Source organism: Asparagus officinalis, chromosome 3, assembly GCF_001876935.1.
Source record: "Asparagus officinalis chromosome 3, Aspof.V1, whole genome shotgun sequence".
NCBI lineage: Eukaryota > Viridiplantae > Streptophyta > Magnoliopsida > Asparagales > Asparagaceae > Asparagus > Asparagus officinalis.
In genome coordinates this window covers 7,656,188-7,677,795 of record NC_033796.1, presented here as the reverse complement: position 1 = coordinate 7,677,795, position 21,608 = coordinate 7,656,188, and the positions used below count along the sequence as shown (strand labels likewise).

The 21,608-nt window shown below is 36.5% G+C and overlaps 1 protein-coding gene across 5 annotated transcripts in view; it reads left to right on the top strand.

Moving 5' to 3' along the window:
* LOC109832834 (probable DNA helicase MCM9) overlaps nt 1-21,211 on the top strand; it is a 34,776-nt gene extending 13,565 nt beyond the window's left edge. Inside the window, exons 12-21 of one of the 5 annotated variants that reach the window (XM_020400274.1) lie at nt 2,097-2,169; nt 2,880-2,946; nt 4,167-4,248; nt 14,299-14,420; nt 14,579-14,649; nt 17,728-17,837; nt 17,917-17,964; nt 18,045-18,197; nt 18,380-18,574; nt 20,666-21,211. In XM_020400274.1, coding sequence (XP_020255863.1) covers nt 2,097-2,169; nt 2,880-2,946; nt 4,167-4,248; nt 14,299-14,420; nt 14,579-14,649; nt 17,728-17,837; nt 17,917-17,964; nt 18,045-18,197; nt 18,380-18,438 — 785 coding nt within the window. In that variant the 3' untranslated portion in view covers nt 18,439-18,574; nt 20,666-21,211. Of the gene's footprint in view, nt 1-2,096; nt 2,170-2,879; nt 2,947-4,166; nt 4,249-14,298; nt 14,421-14,578; nt 14,650-16,768; nt 17,707-17,727; nt 17,838-17,916; nt 17,965-18,044; nt 18,198-18,379; nt 18,575-18,744; nt 18,787-20,665 lie in introns of those variants that run through there. The other 4 variants (XM_020400275.1, XM_020400278.1, XM_020400279.1 and 1 more) reach the window with 4 other exon arrangements.

The following is a 21,608-nucleotide window of genomic DNA, read 5'->3' as shown; positions in this document are numbered from 1 at the left end:
TATATTGATCATTTATCATTAGGCAATATATGATGCAAGAAGCGTAATTAAATAAATGCATATGAATTGTTCTCATAATTCCGGTCCTCTTATTCCAAACCAAAAACTCCTAAAGTGAAAAGATTAAAGTTTTACCCGGGTAGTTAGCCAGGTAAGGATAGTAATAGAGGTTGATCAAAGATCAATTAAGTACCTCGTTCCTTGCAGAGCGCGTTACGCAACCCTTAAACCTTGCCTTAGACACCAACTAATCCAAAAAAACTTGAATCGGTTCACTCAATGAGTTTTTGTTCCTTAACAGTATATAGAAACTTTAAATTATTTCCTGCAAGCATTTAATTTGCCTAGTAACTATACTGCAAACATATGATGGATAAGGCCGAGGAGGGGTTTACCTATTGATGTTCAAACCTCATGATTTTCATGTCTTGAGAGTAAAAACTCATCTGCTGCAGACAACTGCCACTTAAGTTGCTGAACAAATCTGCATTCACTTTTACCACCTTCTGTACTAAGCTTATTAGATGCATAAATACACTAAAGTATGGAATTATTAATAATAGAAGGTACCATATTGATAGGTTAAAGAAATAAAAGCATTAAACCATGAAAAAATCCAGATATTTCAAAACATTTATGCATCCAGAGTTTGTTCTCTTTATTCTTGTCAAAACCATGCTATGAAATTTTCAAGAATAAAAATGTGCATTGCTGTAAATTTATAGCATGTGTCAAATGCGTGCATATTCACTAGCACAAGGGGATAATGGTAGGTTTTAGAAACCAAATTTTCATAGAACAGTAATTATATTTTTATGAATTAAAAAAAAAATAATTCTCTGATGAACAGTGCTATATGTAAGCATTAAGCAGATTTTTTTTAAATAAAATGAACATTAAAACTATTTTTAAATTAACAATAACGTTTTTTTAATAAATAATGAACAGTAACATCCTTTAAAAAATGAACAGTAACGTTCATTAAAATGAATGAATAGTAATACCATTTTTTAAAGATGAACAGTAACGTTCATTAAAATAAATGAACAGTAAAGTTTTTAAAAAAAATTCAAAAACTGTTTTAAATGAACAGTAATGTTTTTAAATAAAATTAAAAACTGTTTTTTAATGAACAGTAAAATCTTTATTTTTGGAATGATCAGTAACAGTTACATTTTTTTTCAAATTTTATAACATCAAATCAATAATACTAATAGATAAACAAATATATAATTAAAGCAATTACATTTTCTTTGTGTTAACAACAACTATAAAATTCCAAATATATAATTAAAGCAATTACATTTTCTTTGTGTTAACAACAACTATAAAATTCCTCTGTTTTTTTTTATTTTAACAAAAAGTTAATTAATAGATAAGCAATTTAGTAGCAATTTTTTTTTTAAATTCGGATGAACAGTAACCATCTCGAATGAACAGTAACTTTAAAATAATTTCAGATTTAAATCAAAGCTATAAACTACTCAATCTTCTAGATTGTTGGAAATTTATCAAATAAATAAAGATTATAGCATGAATTTAAACCCGGAAATTAAATAAATAATACATCAAAGATAGATAATATAAATTAGAGAAACAGGCCTGACGGGAGCAGTCATGTAAACACTGCCCTAGAAGATTGAGAACCCGCCTATCGCCCTGGCGCAGATGGTTCCCTCCCCCTAGCGGTAAAAACCCCCGGAAACGGCCGGCCTCTACACTCGGGCGAGAGTGCAGAGCTTCAGCTCAGATGAAGGAAGTTGCCCATAAAATAAAACTAAGATGTAGATGAAAATAATATGTAGGGGAGAGAAGAAAAACAAGAGAAACTTGTTGTATATTTTTCTTATATCTTTTGAGCTCAACATATGGATATATATATATAGGGTTGGAAAAGACGTTACAAAACCCATAATTAATTCTGTAACGTTCGTCATAAATTTTGTAACGTTCCCCATAATTATATATCCGTTACACATATAAATAATTGCTAATTAAGACATGGTTTAAATTATAAAAAATTTATTACTATTCATGAAGGCAAAATTGTCTTTTCTTAACAAAATATCTAACATTAACAATTTCTTCAACGATAGGGGAGTGGATGCTTGAGGCCGGAGCTCTAGTTTTGGCTGATGGAGGACTTTGTTGCATAGATGAATTTGACAGGTTTCCCTCCAAGAATCCCAATGTCTTAAAATTGTTTACAGTTTTCCAAAATGAAGATCGTCATTTATTGCTGTCTATGACCTCTTGTTTATGTTGTTCTATTTCTTCCTCCTTCACTCTGGTTGTTACAAATCATCTTTGTTAAACCTTTTTTTCTTGTAATATATTTTCAGTCTTCTATTTCATTTCTTGTTCCCTCCATTCCTGCAGTCGTTAGCATACATGCGCAACATGTTTAATCTTCTTAAAAGTATATTATTATGGCATCATTTCAAATTTTCAACTTTCAAGTAACCAGTCAAGTGTTTTGCAAGTAGTAATTCTGTATTTTACAACTTCTTGCCTGCCTTTAGCATACATGTGCTATATGTGTCAACTCTAACCTTCTTAAAAGTATTCTTATGGCACTATTTCAACTTTTCAAGTACCCGCCAAGTGTTGATGGAGCGCAGCAGATTTTGCAAGAAGTAATTCTGTATTTTACAGCTTTTTTTATATGAATTATTATAGTTTCAAGGAAATTTATCAAGCATCTCCTTTGTTCCTCTCTCTCTCTCTCTCTCTCTCTCTCTCTCTCTCTCTCTCTCTCTCTCTCTCCCCCTCTCTCTCTCTCTCTCTCTCTCTCTCTCTCTCTCTCTCTCTCTCTCTCTCTCGGAACCTACTTTATTGTGAGATCTAAGACAACGTTATATTGTCTGCCATGTGTATAGTATGAGAGAGCATGACAGGGCAACCATACACGAAGCGATGGAGCAGCAAACCATAAGTGTTGCTAAGGTACGTCGCAACTTCTGGCTTTTCTTGATTGCAGAAGTTACTATACATTTACTATTCTACAGATATTTTTTACAGTAGTGAAATATTTAACAGTATTTTGTTATGTACTGTTTTATCTTGGAATTGTTTGTCTGTAACTGAAAGTAACCTATTAAGCATCTTTTTCCCCCCATTTAGGAATCATGGGATCTTCTCAAGTCTTAAATTTTTTTGGAAGTACCAAGTAACTGAGTAGACTTAGAGGCTAGTTAACTTTGGTGGAGAGCTAACCCCTTGTTTGGTCAGTCTTTATTTAGCATGGGCAGCGTTGAATATCTTTAAACTTCTCATTCATGCATTTAGGATTATCCAAGNTCCGGAGAGCTGTTGGTTTCTTATATGTTAAGTGAACGGACTGTAAAGCAAATTTTTAGTAATGTAATTTAGAATGCTATATAAGGTGAGCATCATTACTGTCTGCTACGAACTAGACAACAACAAATTCTCTTCAAGTTCAATATCTCTTCAGAATAAACAGTCGCTACTTGAATAAAATGTCTCTACAGACTAAATTGCTTCAAATTCCAAATAACCAGCGCATCTGATACTCTTGAAAGTATGCAACTGACCGTTTCAATTTAGCTTCTAGGCATGCATTTGCGTCAAAATTTGCTACAATTTGTTGTATCCAAGCTGATTGCTTTCTCTCTTCCCCTCAACTCTTTCGTCTTCTAGGAGAATTTTGGAGGCTTGTTCTTTTTCCTCATAAGGTTTCTTTATCCCAATTGGACATCAATCTCAATTAGAGAGTCCCAATTTATGCTCACTATTTGTTCCTGTGGGATTCTTTGGAGGAGGTTGATGTCTCTTCTGTATCTGGTCATAATTAGCTGATCTTTTCTATACCATATATCTTTCCCGGTTTATGGTTCTTCTGTTAAGCCGATCTTACGTGGGAAAATGTTTAGACAGTCATGATGATGAATTCGTACACTGCAACTATAGCAAAGTATACATGAAATAATGTAATCCTTCTTATAGGGCATTGAATATGTATATCTTCCTACACCTATATTATAATTATTAAATTGTAAACTTCTACATGCTCTTAAAATATTCAATGCATTTAAAATTCATAGTGCTAATGCTGCCCAAAACTTTCGTTGTTTATATTTTAAGAATTTATTCATATAGTCTGAAGATTGTGTTGACTACAGATTGTTAATTTTGATCATTTTCAGGCTGGCCTTGTCACTACTTTGAGTACTCGGACAATTGTGTTTGGTGCAACTAACCCGAAGGGACAATATGATCCTAGTCAATGTATGTTACCATTTTGAATGATCTCTCTAACTATTATTTCATGTGCAATTATGAATTGTGGTATACATTATGCATCAAAATTCACTTCAGCACATTCCTATTTTGTATTTACAGTATTTCTTCTTGCTAAAAGGTGAGAGCTCTCTTAAGCTTATCAATCAAAGTAAAAAATTATCAGGTTTTTATGAGTACTAGAATCAAGATTAACAAACATCTATATTTGTTTATAACCTCTAGATGGTTTACGTGATCTTCCATAGAAGTTTTAAAACTTAATGTATTGTCTGCCTATTTACAAAACGACAATGGGATGAAGCTACAATAGGATTGCAACCGTACCTGATACATGATTCCAGTTATTCTTAAAAAACTATTTAATATCTAGTGCAGTCTATTGTTTACTTATAGCTATCACACATGTAAACTAGTAGGGGGCCCTAACACTTAATTGACCTAGTTCGCTCTTACATTTAAGTAATCCAATATTTGCACATCCCTCAAAAAAATCCAATATTTGCACACTCTTACTTGCTTATACATCTGTGTTACTTGAGGTATGCAATAGCTTGGTCATTTTGTACAGAACAGTGCGATTTAAAATTGACTTATATGTTGCCCCCAATGTTGAAAATAGCGATAACGCATAGCGTAACGCTTACCTCCGGTTAGGTTATAATAGCGATAACGCATAGCGTAACGTAGGTTAAATAATTTATTATTATTTAAATAATTTATAGATATATAACATTCAAAATAAAAAATATGAATAATCATCGCAATTCTTAATTTCACAAATCAATATATGATCACAATTTCACAACAAAATCAACCGTGTTTGCCTTAACGATCAATCCGAAGGTGAAATTCGACGATAGATCAATAACTAACCGAAACCTAACATCGTGTGTTCCAGCCAAATGGATCAAATTTCTCACGCTAATCATGTTAAAGAGTAAAACAATGGCAACTTCTGGGAACAAGTCAAGCTCACCCTTCCACACATATTAATTTTTATGGCTTTAAGTGTGAAACATAGTCTGATTATCAGTATTCAAGATTGTATTATGTATTTACCTTGCTAATTTCAGAAGTTGAATGGCGGGAGAGGACGACGATGTCGAAAGGGGCGGCGGGAGACGACGATGACAGCAAGAGTTAGGGTTTTGTTAGAATTTAATAACTTATGAGAAGTGGGAGAGTCAATCACAGCCGTTGAATTATTTTAAAAGCAATCCAAGCTATTAAACAAAATAACCTACGTTACAAAACGCCAAGACGCTACGTTACGTAGCTTACGCTATGGCTAAAATAGCGCACGTTATTTTGTCCGTGCGCTATTTGAAAACGCTATGTAGCGTTAGGTTAACGCTACGTTACGTTAAGCGCTATTTTGCGCTACAAAACGCGCTATTTTCTACACTGGTTGCCCCATTCCCTACTCAATCTCCTTACAATCCGTTGATCTTAGGTTTATTATCAGCACCCACCCTGCGAGGCGACACTCCACCCTTCTGTAAGAGTGTTAAGTAACTTTATGCGTTGATGATATCTTCAGTTTTATATGTGGTAAAGTTAAAATACAACAAATGATTTCTGTTGATTTAGAAACTTTTTAAATTAAAAATGTAAGAAATCTCTCTCTCTCTCTATATATATATATATGTGTGTGTGTGTGTGTGTGTGTGTGAAGTGTTTTGGGGTGAAAATTAGGGTATTTACTCTCATAGAGGTACCCTTTTATATTAATGCACTCTTACAAATAGGTCCTTACAACATTAACTAATTAACTTAATCTATCTAAATAACCCAACACTCCCCCTCAAGATGGGCGATAGATGTCAATCATCCCCATCTTGTTACAAAAGATATCATACTCTCTAGAACCTAATCATTTTGTTAAACAATCAGCTAATTGCTCTTCTGATTTCACATAGCTCAAAGTTAGAACTCCTCTATTCAGTTGCTCCTTAATAAAGAACCGATCAATCTCTACATGTTTGGTCCGATAATGCTGAACAGGATTGTTTGCAATATTAATCGTCGATTTGTTGTCACACCAAAGTTGTAAGAAGTCTCTTCTAAACAAGCGCAGCTCAGATAATATGTTTTTGACCCACATCAACTCGCATAGACTAACTGCTATAGCCTTGTACTCGGCCTCAGCTGTAGATCTAGCCACCACATCTTGCTTCTTACTACGCCAAGATACGAGCTACGTCAAGATACGAGATTGCTTCCAACAAATACACAATAGCCTGTAGTGGACCTACGATCATCCATACAACCTGCCCAATCAGCATCACAATAGCCTTCAATTCTCAAATGTTCAGAACTCCTGAACCATAACCCCTTTTCTGGGCTTCCTTTAATATACCTAAGAATTCTGCGAACTGCCTCCATATGCTGCTCTCTACGATCATGCATATATCTACTCACCACCCTCACTACATGAGTAATATCAGGTCTCGTATGGCATAAATATATAAGTCGTCCAACTAATCTTTCATATTGCTCTTTAGTCTTTACTCACCGGGTCACCACCCTCGGCACACATCTTATGATTCTGCTCGATAGTAATAGATGCAACTCTACACCCTAACATCCTTGTCTCTAAGAGAAGATCCAGAGCATACTTCCGTTGAGAAAGACTATACCCTTTCTTGACCTTGTAATTTTAATTCCGAGGAAGTACTTCAACCGTCCCAGATCTTTAACTTCAAATTCCTCTTCCAATTCCTTCTTCAACCGTAGGATTTCCTCAGGATCATCTCCAGTGATTACAATATCATCAACATAGACCGCCAAGATAATAATACGAGTTTTGGAGTGCCTGTAAAACACAATATGATCCTATTGCACTGCTTGTACCTCATATCACAGACTGCCAACCTGAATCTGTCAAACCATGTCCTCGGAGACTATTTTAACCCATACAAAGACTTCTTCAACTTGCACACCTTCCTAGCTACTTGAGAAGTAGCGAAGCCTGGTGGAATCTCCATATACACCTCCTCCTGGAGATCTCCATGCAAAAAGACATTCTTGACATCTAGATGATGTAGTGGCCAATTGAAGTTGACAGCACATGACACCAACACTGTAACAGTGCTCATCTTTGCTACTGGAGCAAATGTCTCGTCATAGTCAATGTCATGCGTTTGGCTGTAGCTTTTAGCAATCAATCTGGTCTTGTATTTGTCGATCTTGTCCTCTGGAGTTTGCTTAACCGTATACACCCACTTACATCCAACAGCACGCTTCTCAGCTAGCAAAGGTATCAGCTCTCATGTGTCATTCTTCTTCAAGGCCTGAAGTTCCTCGTGCATAGCACTCAACCACCTAGAATCTTGCTTAGCTATCTGCCAATGTACAGGTACTGAATACAATGATGCAATGAATGACTTATATGCAGGTGGAATGGATGCATATGAAATGTAATTCGTAATGTTAGCTGGAGGTTTTCCAATATTGACTCTAGAGGTTCCGCGAGGCAAGACAGGAGTATTAGAAGTATCAGGGAAGGAATTGTTACCTATCGACTCAGGTGGAGAAGATGAGGAAGGCACTAGAGAGGAGGGACTTGGGATATCAACATTTATGGGTACTGGCACAAGCACAGGAGGTGGCTCATGCTGTTGTTTCTGTCTCCTCGTGTATACTCTCAGCTCCCCCTGACCTTGACTGCCAACTCCTGAGTCGCCACCACTACTCGGCGATGTACCATCACTACTCGGTGACTCAAGAGGACATGGAATCATTCCAACCACGATGCCATTCTCATTCTCATTCTCCCACTCTCTACTAGCATCAGTAGAGCCATCTCCAAACAAGGAACTCAACTCCGTCTTCTCCCCATAGAAAAGTTCGAACTCCCGAAAAGTCACATCCATACTAACAAACAACCTTCTTTCAGTGGGACACTAACATTTGTATCCTTTTTGACTTGATGAGTAGCCAATAAAGATACATTTAACTACTTGCGGATCCAGTTTACTCACCGTTAATCTGCGATCTCTCACATAACATGTGCATCCAAACACTCTTGGTGGAACAACGAAAACATTCGAGCCCAAGAGCATCTCACATAGTGTCTTCATCCCTAATACTTTTGATGGCATCCTGTTGATCAAATAAGCTGCTGTCATAACAATCTCACTTCATAAAAACTTAGGCACATTCATTATCAACATCAATGAGCGTGTCACTTTTAGTAGATGCATGTTCTTGCGTTCAGCCACACCATTCTGAACAGGGGTGTCTGGACAAGTGGTTTGATGAAGAATTCCGTGACTAGAGATGAATGCCACAAACTCCTTGTTGACATACTCAGTCCCATTATCTGTTCGAAGAATCTTCACCTGCACTCCAAACTGTGTCTTTACATAAGCCGAGAAATCTTGAAAACATTTGTAAACCTCAGATTTCTGCTTCATCATGTATATCCAGACCATACGTGAATAACAATCAATGAAAGTAACAAATCATCTAAAACCACTAATAGAGGTAGTAGGACATGACCCCCAAATATCAGAATGGATAAGTGCAAATGGTTCAAAACTTCGAAGACCAATCATTTTATAAGTAGAGCGAGTATGTTTTCCAAGTTCACAAGCATTACAAAATAACTCTTTTCTATCCACTTTTTTCATTATCTCAGGTTCTAACCTATTCAAACTATCAAAAGATAAATGTCCTAATCGGTAATGTTGAAGCATTGCTTCTGCCTCTGGTCCTTCACTAACAGCAGCAGCAATCATTGTAGTCTCTATGTACAAATACCAAACGCCATCACGCCTGATGCCAGTCCCAATCCTCCTCCCCGTTTCCTTCTCCTGGAAGACACATATCCCGATCAAATAACACAATGCAATTTAATTGATCAATGAGAGAACTAACAGAGAGTAAGTTAACTGGAAACGAAGGAACATGCAATACAGATGACAAGATAACAAATGGAATGCAATGGACCGAGCCAGTGCCCTTGATGGGTTGAGATGTTCCATCAGCAGTCTGAACTATCTCAGGATGCATATGCTTACTCAGATAATATAATGCAAACTCACTAGATGCTCCTATGACATGCCTAGATACACCTGAGTCAATGATCCAATCAACATGAGTTTTAGTGGATGCAAGTGCATGAACCCGTGTACCTTTGTTCGCATGAGCATAACCAACAAAGTTACCAAAACAGGTAGTGTTATTCAAATCCTGAGTGACTTGTCCCTTGCCCTTCGAATTCTCAGCCTAAAGCTTGAACTGACGTAGTTCCTCCAGCTCTGTTATTTCAGCTCCAGTCATCCCAGTAGTAGTCTGGGACTCCTCTGCCACAGCTAGGTGAGCAACTCCTCGACCTCCACGTTCCTTGCCTCCTCGACCTGCACGGTCATCTCTCTGTCCTCTGCCCCCTCTGCTACCACCAATATTGCGGGGTTGAGGGCAATTATAGCTGAGATGCCCTTTCTTTCCACAATTGTAGCACTCTCTATCATCTCTGATGTGAGCATCTGGAACCACCAATACTGAGCGGACAACAGGTGAGGCCTCGCCTGTCATCACCTTCTGTCTGATCTCCTCTTGTTCCATCGATACAATAGCCTCATCCAAGGAGGGGAGAGATGACATGTGACACATTGCTGCCCTCCTTCCCTCAAACTTTGGGTTCAGGCCCTTGAAAAAGTGAGCTACACGCCTGCGCTCAAGATACTGCCTCCCCAAAAGAACATCTGTTAGGTTTTGTAGTGATAACATATCATAGTGATCCAAATCCGCCCATAAGTGACGTAGCTTTGCTGCATACTGGTGGATTGTTTTCTCTCCTTGTGTGGTAGCATCAATCTTCTCTTCTACTTCCATCATCATCATTATACTCCCAGCTCCAGAATACATCCCCTCCAATGTCTTCCAGACATCAGTTGCACTTGAGATAGACTCTACCATCACAGCTATGGTTGGAGACACAGAAGTCAACAACCAAGAAACCACCAAAGAATTAGTGTTACTCCACGTGTTCCACTCAGCACTCGCCTTATTCTTCGGCTCAGTGCACTCCCCTTCACATATTTTTCAAGTCCTTTGATTCGAAGGTTCAACAATGCGCTCCAAGACCAACTCAGATAGTTTCTTGTCCCCTCAAGCTTGATATCATTAGGCAGCAATTTTACCCTCTGCATTACCTACGCCGACTCCGGTGTGGCCACGACTGACCTACTAGGATTCTCCTCTAGTTTGGTCTGAAATACCCTGGCCACCTCTTCCAGGATCTCCTTCAATTCCTGACTTGTCACATGTGTTCCCATCTTCACAGTTGATTGCCCTCTCTTTCAGCAACAATACCCACAGAAGTAATTTAAAGGGGGAAAAACCCTCGAAAGCCCTAAAAAATGTCAACTGTGATCGGAGAAACAGTGAAACGTCCCAACCAAAAAAAATGTCAAAGCCTCCTTCTGCGGTTCTTCTCACGCTTAAGAATCTCCATAACAAGCAATACCTCCTCACCAAATCTCCATAACACAAATGGCCTCTACTGCCTCCTTCATCCTGTCGATGACTGCAAAGACACCCAACATACACATATCCCTTTCAACCTCGGTGTTACTTAGTTACCATGAATTCCCCTTCTCCTTTCACCCAAAGTCTCTTCTTCTTGCTCAGCTTCCGAGGATCTCTTCATCCACCAGTCCTCGATCAAATCCGATGGCTACAGATCCCTAGGCGAGGCTGTCGACGCCACGGTTGATGGTGGATATTTCATCGATTTCGTTGCGCGGCGCTCAGCTGGCGGCGGCGGAAGGGGGTGATCAAGGAAAGGAAGAGAATCGGTGGCGTCGTCAGGGGATGAGTTCTCAGGAGCTCGTTCAGAGGAATCCGGCGGCGGAAGGAAGGGAATCGCGGCGAAAGGTGATCAAGGAAAAGAAGAGGAATCGGGGCGGCGTCGGAGGAATCGGTGGAGATTTCGTCCGATAGCTTCAAGAGATCCGCCACATGTCTCTGATCCATGAAGTATTTTGGGGTGAAAATTTGGGTATTTACTCTCATAGAGAGGACCCTTTATATTAATGCACTCTTACAAATAGGTCTTACAACATTAACTAATTAACTTAATCTATCTAAATAACTCAATTATATATATAATATATATATATTATATATATATATATATATATATATATGATGGCTATGAGGTGGCGGCTTAGCAAAATGAGCTAGGTGCACACCTTTTTATGTGACTTTAAGTGTGACCTACCATTGGGTCTTTTGGTAGTATATTTAGCAAAATGAGCCGTCACCTCATGCTCATTATTTCTCACACACACCACACACACATAATAATATAATATATATATATATATATATATTCTATATATTATATATTTATATATATATATATATATATATATATATATATATATATATATATTATATTCATGCTCCCTTTAAAAGTATGAGTTAAGGAAAAGCTTTCCATTGTCAATAATACCCTTCAGTATTATGAATATTTCATTTAAATCTTAATTTATCCTAATCATAATTATATTCTATCCTAATCTCTTGTGAACTACATATAGCTCAAAAATTAAAAAAAAAAGATTAATAAAATACATGAAATAACTCCACTATATTAGTTTGTTAAGGTAAAGAACTAACATGCTATAATGTATGAAGTATTATAAAAAATCACAAAAAGTTTTAAAACTTGCACAAAATACCGTCAAAAGTTTAAAATTACACGAAACGTCCTGACATTTTAAAACTTAAAACAATAAACAAGAAATCTAAAAATTAACAGCAGTCTCTAAATAATTTAAAATTTACAATTAACACCCTTAACGTTTTAAAAATTATAAAAACACTTCCAAAGTTTAAATAATAAAAAAGCACTGTCAATTTCTAGAACTTTAGTACTTACAAACAATAAATATGAATTCAATGGCTTACCATTATGCACCTGAAAATTTAAAATTTGTAAAAAAAATAACCTTAAAGTTATAAAAATTACAAAAAAACTCCTTCAAATGTTAAAAATCACAAAAAATTATGAAATTTCAAAACTTATAACCAATACATATTAAATTTGGAAATTATCAGCAGACCGCTAAAAATTTACATTTTACAACAAACAATCTAAAGTTTCAATAATTACAAAAGTACAACCTTAAAATTTCAGAGTTGTAAGAAATATCTTGACATTCGAAAACTTATCACCAACACATGAAATATAGAAATTACAAGCACCCAACTTAAATTTTAAAATTTTCTAAAAATACTCTCAAAGTTTTAAAATTTGCAAAACACACTCTCAAAATTTCAAATCTTAGCAAAGAAAAAAGTAGTTTGATATTCTTTCATTAAGATGTATAAATTTAACTTCCAGTTTAAGGTTTACTATTCTTTGTTAGCATCTAAAAGTAGTCTAATTTTATCAAAAAAGATAAAGACGGAGAAGGATTGATGTCGGCTTAATAAAAAATAAAACAGAAGAAATAAAAGACTGTTTTTTGAATATTTTATAGAATAGTTTGTTTTTTGAGTATATTAGGAATCTTTAGAAGGATTTTCATGAACTTTTTTTTAGTATTTTTATATGTTTATGCGGATGCTTTCATCATATAAAAGTGTGCTAGCATTAGCATTAATATTTAGTTTATAATTTTTTTAAAGTCTATCAAGGATTAGGAACAAACTACATATTCTCTTTTGTGTTGTTTTAGCCCATTTTTAACCAATCATTTTATCTTATTAGCTTTAATTATTCATCTTTCTTTTATAACGCTATTTTTTGAAGTGTTTTTCACTTTTACAACACTATACTTACTCAGGTCAAGCTTGGTTTCATGTTGGTCTAAATAACATGATAATTCAAATTGGATTCAGATTACATTTGTTTCCTATCAATTCAATTATCAACATGAAAGTTTAAATTGGGTGTAACTTATTTAAACGAACATCAAAGAAAATAAATAATCACAATGCTAAAGTTTAGAGACAAAAGCGAGCAAAAACCATCAAAGTGGAATCGAGAAACAAATTTTAGTAAGGAAATAAACCAAATATACTAGAACATGGTATTTAACCACGTGCATAAAACCTACTGTGTGTGTATATATGAGAGAGAGAGAGAGAGAGAGAGAGAGAGAGAGAGAGAGAGAGATGGAAGGATTTCCTATCAGAAATCAGTGTAGTTCCTCAAATCGTACTAGTGTATTATTTACAGTAATTTTCTTTTATATGAATAGTTCTTGAAAACACTCCTACCTTAGGATTTTCCTAAAAGATTAAGTTTCTCAGAAAGCAAAAATCGGCATTTACATGAGATTCCCATTGGAGTAACAAGTATCACGTAAGTGTGGCGGCAATGTCCTAATAATATAAATATGACCTCTCTTTAGTGGTGGAAGTCTTATCTATTTCAGGATACGGAAGTGTGTTCGTTTAAAAACCAGTCCTGAACATGAATGCCCTACCCATATTTAGACTTTAGAGCATTCATTTTACTTAATACTTTTTAAGGTGGTTGTTCTAAAGAGGTATGTACGAACGCTTCAAATTTAGTTAATTAGTTCCATATCCATTGGTGACATAAGCGGCTGCTGATGCAGGCACTCAATACATATCCAAATGTGCCGTACATTGAGACTTGTTTGACATGCATCTTGTCAATATCATACATGCCGAAGCTCTATTAACCTCGAAAAACAAATGAAAACATCATCTGTTGGACCATGAAAGGTGTGTTTTCTGCAGAAGTAATTTAAAATAGTATGTATTACAATGTCAATCATTGTTTTCAAACTTTGATACTATAGTAGAGGTCCTTATGTTAGTCTTCATGTATTCACCAAAATTAATTTATCTATTTTATCAGTTCAGCCCTAAATGTGTGTATGACTTGTGAGATAAGATTATTGTGGTCGTACATACTGGTACTTGGTAGAACATAGGCCCATCCACCGTGTTACTAACCATACATTCTGGTGCTTATGTTAGATATGTTGTTGGCCAAATCTTGATCTAGAAAATAAAGTTATTTACTGTTTTCTTCTTAACCAGCTTTATCCGTCAACACGACACTATCTGGCCCGTTGCTGAGCAGATTTGATATAGTTCTTGTACTCCTTGATACAAAGAATCCTGAGTGGGATGCCATTGTCTCATCTCATATTCTAGCTCAGGTGAATTCCTATCCTTTTCTTTTGTTGCGTGATATGTTCCCCATCTTTTTCCTTGAATCTGTCAACAGTATCACATAATTGTTTTAAAGTCAAAGATCATCTATCAAATCATTATGGTTCGGAATCATTGACATTTGGTATATTCTAACCCTATTTAGACAGGAGAACCAAAAGGTGGCAAAGATGGCAATGGCATGGAAAATGTCTGGTCACTACCCACATTGAGGAGGTATTCTCATGTGCTCTTGTAATTCTACTGTTTCTTTTAAAATTGCGCAGTTTCCTATTTACATGTATATTTAGTTGAAGCTTATAAGGTTTATCTCAAGTCTGGAGTATTAATAGAGGTAGTAGCATTCTAGATGAACAAACCTGTAGTAAGTGCCAATTATTTTGGATAATATAACTGAAGTAAGATGAGGACCCATAAACTAGCCAAATTAAATGAGTACCACAATAATTATTTAAATTTCTACTCCAATCTATTCAAGTTCAATCATCATTGTGGAGCTTAATCTGAAATGTATCCGTCCCTTTCTATCGTAATTAGAGTTGTTTATTCTTTTTTGCTTCAATTTTAGTGGTAAAGAAAATAGCATTTTTCGTGTCACGTGCTTTTTCTCGTTGCGTCTATGTCGCAAGTTCGCGCACACGCTCTCATGAACGCTAGCTCTTGTAAAAGGGTGGCAAACATTGGAAAATATAGATGACTTTCAGTTATGCAGTTGTTGCTGGGCGACAGCCATGTAACGAGCTACCAACAGTTTCCCATTAAGCAAATTTGACATTATCTTTTAGCACAAGATGAAGATGCAGGGAAGAATGAGCACTCTTGACATAACCCAAAGGAATATTATAACTTTGTCATAGGAGAACCACCAAGGAGAATCAAATAGGTTGTCCACCGGAGGCATTCACTAGACCATCACCGCTTTTGATAACAAAACCCAAGCTTATTCACTCAGAATCAAGATACTCCCAGTACATTATATCGTATATTCGTATGCTCTTTGTATATCAAGTTCATGCTCTTATTAATACTCACGAAGCCCATTGATTCTGTTGTAATTCTAGTGCATCTGGTATATTCTCAGAAATTGTTCTCCCAGGTCCAAATAATAATATTGAGCGGTAGATTTGCGGATGCCCTTTGCTGCTTATGAGAAACTATATTATTGCCTTAAGAAAAGAAAAATATTTTTTTAATTGAAGTTATTGATTTTACCCCTTTCCCTGTTGTATGAAAAATTGTATGCATGGAAAATCTAACATGAAATTTGCAAAGCTTCTTTTCATGCTTTGCACTTTGGACATTTTAATGATTTTATATTCCCTTTCTATGGAAAGAAAGCCCGAATGAGAAGGTAAAATCAATGTTTAAAAAAGCGAAAGTGCAAGGCAAAGCGCTAGACCACTTGATGAAGCGAGGCGTAAGCTTCAAAGCGTGAAGCGTAAGCTTTATGAATTTAAATGTTTAATTTTAACTTTATAAAGATTATGAACATATAATACATAGTGGCGTAACAACTACAAATATATACATTCATGAACTGATTAGTAAATAAGAAATAAACATGTGAGGTATAGAAATGAATCATATTAAAATATGCTACATGCATAACATGTTAAATTCATAAAGATCCTTTTATGTCCTACTATCTAGTCTTAAGCGTGTGCTTCAAAATAAAAGCACTTTATGAAGCGCGAAGTGCACACTTCAATTATGCTTTAAGTGATGAGGCGTAAGCTTCAAGGGGTAAATAGCTTCACTCTTGAGTTTCAAAGCGTTCACCATTCAATAAGTTGTGAAGCGAGTTTCAAAAAAGCTTTCTCAAACATTGGGTAAAATATCATAATGCATTGTCCTGGAGGAATGCATATGGGTATGGATGACAATGGAAGAACAGGAATAGAACGTTCGTGAACATTTATGGTATACATTATATTCCCGACCTTTCTTTTTCTTTCTAATATAACTATGTCCTTTTCTTTACATGAGTCGTGCTTGAGTCACAGGATATACGTATTCAGGTTTCATGTTGTGTTTATTCTGAAAAAAGAAAGAGTCATCTTCTGTTCTTGTATCGGTCATGGTAAAATTCAGTGAAAACAGGATAACACTGGTTAACAGGTTTGAGAAAGGGGCAGCTTCCTTTCTATTTGTAGACTACTTTAAGCTTCTGTTCATTCATGCAGGTATTAGTGATTCTCACAACATATGGGTATTTGAATATGTTTTCTTTTTTATTTTTTGCAATTTTTTACTTGGAATGAGTGGCTGAACTCCAACGAAAGTTGGAAATCCTACCAATAGGCTTTAAGAGTGTCTTTTTGTCATTCAAATGCAGCAATGAGCTTGAGACTTTGGTCCCCTTTACTTGACCTCAGTCCTGGGTCATCTAATATACCTACGAGTTGTATGTATAGTTTCTCCAGTTTGCCCCCTAAGATGCTGGTGTTTTCTAAACCTTGCTCGGCGTATAAGGCTATACATACAACTCGTCTTTTTGTCATTCAAATGCAACAATGGGTTGGGCATGGGCCGGTTCGAACCGTGGGACATAGCGGCCCAGTCCGGTTTCAGTCGAAACGCGATCCGACCCACACCAGGGCAGGCCAACCTGGCCCACACTGTACATGGGTCATGGGTCTAGCTGGGTTTTGAGGCAGACCTAGGACTAGAGAGGCAGGCCCGACCCACCAGTGACCAGGCCTAGCCTAGCCCGACCCTACTCAGGTTAACTATGAATGTTTAAAATTTTGTAAACATTATCAGTTAACATATTTTTTCTTGTATATTTGTAATTTAAATTTAAACTAAATGAAAGTTATTAATTTCTTGTGGGTATAGATTTTTCTTTGTAGTCTCAACCACGTATGTATATCTGTAAATTGGCAATGTTTTTCTGTGTGATGTTTATCAACACGCACACACATATAATATCAAATAATGAGTTTGAAATAGGAAAAAAAACAAATTAAATATAATGTTAGATATATAAATACAAGTTTAATATATTTTAAATAGGAAAACATTGAAATTTTTTTGAAGAAAGGAATCCATGGGTCGTGGGCTGGTTCCGGCCCACTCTGACCCGTGTGGGCCCGGATGAACTGGCCTACTCTGACCCGCGTGGGCCCGGGTTAGACCCGACCCAGCCCATGCCCAGCCTTACTCATAACCATATGAATCCCTACTTTAAACTCTTTACTGTAACCTGATGATCTTGTTGTTCAATACTAGTTCATGGAATTATTTTTAATGCATCAGTGGTTCATTTATATTTGAAAATGGAGAATACTACAGGTATATCCACTATGTCAAAAAGCAGTTCAGACCAGTTTTAACCAATGAGTCAGAAAGAATAATTTCAAATTATTATCAACTTCAACGAAGATCAGCAACACAAAATGCAGGTAAGTAATTAGTGAGGACACCTCAAGTAGAAGGAAAATCTATACCATATCTTACATGTCACATTTTTTTCCTGTGCAGCTCGGACTACAGTTCGCATGCTTGAAAGCTTGATACGTTTGGCCCAAGGTAACTAGATATTTAATCTTTTTCTGAGTGTTTTCGACACCATTTCACATGGGATTTTGAAATATATTCTCTCATTTCAGCACATGCAAGACTCATGTTCAGAAACGAGGTCACTAGACTTGATGCAATTGCTGCCATCTTATGCATTGAATCATCAATGACAACATCTGCCATTGTTGACAGCATCGGGAATGCATTACACTCCAACTTCACAGATAATCCAGACCATGAATGTATCCTACTCTTTTCCATAGTTTATCTTTAATTATATTAACATCGAGTAGTTTTTTAATAAATATTTAATAGTAGATATGTTTTAAATGGTTATTAACTCTGGACGATAGGGGGACCAAGCGGTGCATCTTGTTTGAACTATTTATCAATGCCTACTGTTAGAATCCTTATCTTGCCACAGATGCCAAGCAAGAAGATATGATCCTTGAGAAGCTCAGAGCAATTAGTGAATTATCATGATACTCAAAGAGTATGGAGAAGCCTTGCATTAGTCACTTTCACATCTTAATCCATTGGACTATAGTACGCACTACAACTTGTTCCTATAGAAGAGGTCTTCTTGTCCCCAAAATTGCCTCTTCTATAGTTTGTGCAGGTAAATAATTCAACCATATCCTCTTTTCATGCACTTGAATGTTTTTGCACAATTCATTATCAACTCATTAATGCTATTTCGGAAATACTAGTTTAAGTTTCGCGTCAATTGCTGCATGTATGATATTTAAACACATGCGACAGTAACGTGCGTGATCTGCATTAAGTTAGGTATATGTCACCTTCTTCTGAAGCTGGACTCGTTCCTACTCTTCCCCCATTAATCTGGTATTGCCTCCTGTACTCTTTAACAACCACAATGCTTGAAATGTTAATAGCAGTTTTCAGCACACGATGACATGCATATGCTTTTGATTACTTAATTCACACTGCTCATCTGCATGCGGACAAGACTGCGGAACATGTCAGTAATAACTTTGTGGTACGATTCTTTGGTTGTTATTGTGATGATCCTACAAGCCTCCTTTAGTGGGCCATTGGCCACATGGCTGGCTGATGGGCATAGGGCCCTCTCTTATAGAAGTGTCTGATCTTGGGATAGGATGATAGCTATCATAATCAACCTGCTTGTGGGGATACAAATAGAGAAAATGGTTCTGGAGATGAATGCACAATTAAGCACAGGGGCTTCCATGAAAAATGCATTCAGTTTTGAGAGAATCAGTTCAAACTTTTGCTTTGTTGCGCTCACAAGTACTTGAGAGTAAAATATGCACCCATAGGTCATAGCGGAGCCTTGGCTTACATTCCATTGACTTTGTGATTTTACCAATCAGTTATTAATCGAATTTTATGGATGGGATCTAGTTAGGTGATGAATATTATTTAGTTTCTTATGAATCTAGAATTTCACGTCACAATTGACGATTTATCTTTGTAGAAAAATCGTAGTATTCAAACCTGTTGGATTTACAATCACCAAACCAAACTCATAGACAGAGCATAAATCCAAACGGGGCACACGGAAGGCATCTAAACTCGACAGTGACCTGCTACTTGTGAAAACACTTGTCAGTACTAAAAAAGAGCCAACAACCAGTTGGTAGAGAAATGTATAGAGGATGATACAGATGCATGTTCATCTGCTGGTGTATTGAAATCTTTTGGGCTCAGAAGGGAACATGAGTGTATTCCCAATGATATTTTATTAACAGGCCTATGGTATTATAAATGCTAGGCAGTATGCTGCTGACTTCTCTGTTTTGGTGGAATGCCGTGAAAAATCTTAATTCAGAACAAACAACTTGTATAACCAATCTAATTTGACTCGAGATCTTTCCTGAACTGTTGTCTAACTAGCTCAAAGCTAAGTTGCCTTCAGCTTTTGTAGAAATCCCCGCATTTATGTGGTACGAGCCCATTTACTTGCTCACGTTAGTGGATAAGCATCAGGTGTAGAGGCCAATAAATTGGTTGTACATCAATCTTTGTCTTCTTTGAATCTAAATGCCCCTGCTTTCTTTCTTAATAATGAGCTTAGCTCTTTACTTTTATTTTAATATATATGTTCCAGACCTGCTTGAGTTTTTCATCAAAAGCACTGCATCTACCAAGTGTGCAAGTTTCTTTACTTTGTCTGTTGTTTCAGTTCCCTCCTCTTTTCTGCGTCCTTCTAACATTGTCTACTATTTCTGAATGCTTGTGGTGTTTTAAGCTTAGGTTGTGTATCAGAGACATAACATAAGCATGATCAAAGAAGCAGCACTAGAAACCCTTTAATATATCAGAGATTCAGAGTTTACTGGATTGGAGTAGAAATAGCATGCCGTAACATTGCATAATCACGATCGATTTATCTGTATTCACCCCTGTTATCTGTTTATTTATTCATACATTTTATTAAAGTTCTCTCAACTGTTTTCTGCTGTTGGTTGCAAAATTGTGGGCACCACCCATAATATCCGCCGTGGAGAGGGGAATAAGATGTAAATAAATAACTATGAAGGAAAAGATAAAATGTGCAGGCTGCAATATCAGTAGATGGGACCGTCCCGACATTTAACTTCGATAACAATTGATGTTTTTGGGAGTACTCATAGATAATTTGATCTCCGCTTTGTTTCCTTTTGGGCTTCTACTTTTTAACTTTCATCATCAACGATTGTAACTCCTGAGTTTCACTCTGCTGCAGAATCTTTGGTCCCCCCAATGCTTCTGTCTCTGTTGGCCTCGGCGTTTTCCTCCTTGGACTTTGCATCTGAGGTGGAAGTTGGGTCCTCAATGGGCCTGAAAGCAATGGGCCTATATAGGATTGTGTTTGGTTGGGCCCACAGTGTATTATGACTTTATGAGAGTGAGTCCAGAGAGGGCGTGGAAAAGCTCCGGCCCCTGTTTGCTGCTTTTTGGGATTGGATGGTGATCTGTAGATGCTGCTTCCTCTTTGTGGGCTCCCAAGTGATATTGGTTAGGCCCACTTCCCCTTCTCCCTCTTTAGATCTAGTTCCTTATTAAAGTTGACGTGCACTTGCTACATTTTGTACTCTATTGTTGTCACTGTCATTTTATTCTAGAATCTAAACCTTGTTTCACTAGATGAGGGTACATTAACCAGGATTAGTGTTATTAATGATTTGATATCACTAAATACTAGTACTTGTATATTGAGTAGGGTTTTTCCTATCAGTATTGAGTAGGTATATTTTGTTTTTAGGGTAATTAATAGATGAAACAGTGGTTATCGGAAACTTTGATCTTTGGCTGGCGATAATGTCGGTCGAACCACGCATTGAATTGTATTAGTTGTCTGTGGTCACTCGTAGCTTATGGAACTGTACAGAAATTTAATTCTGAACATGGACTCAAGCTACATGGGACAAGTACATTTGTCTCCAGGAAATATAGGAATAGTAATTTTGTAGACATTTGTTATAATATATGTGCACGATGCCCTGTTAAAAGACCAACATAGATTGATAAGTTATTTTCTTCATTTAGGAGTATTGATGAGTATTGACAAGGATAATTGCGAATAGACCTTATGCGTTCCACTTGTGTGAATAGACCCTTGGGTGGGTGAATTCGTTCTTATGCTTAAAATAGTTAAAAAGGTTGAGGAGGTGGATAGACACCTATAG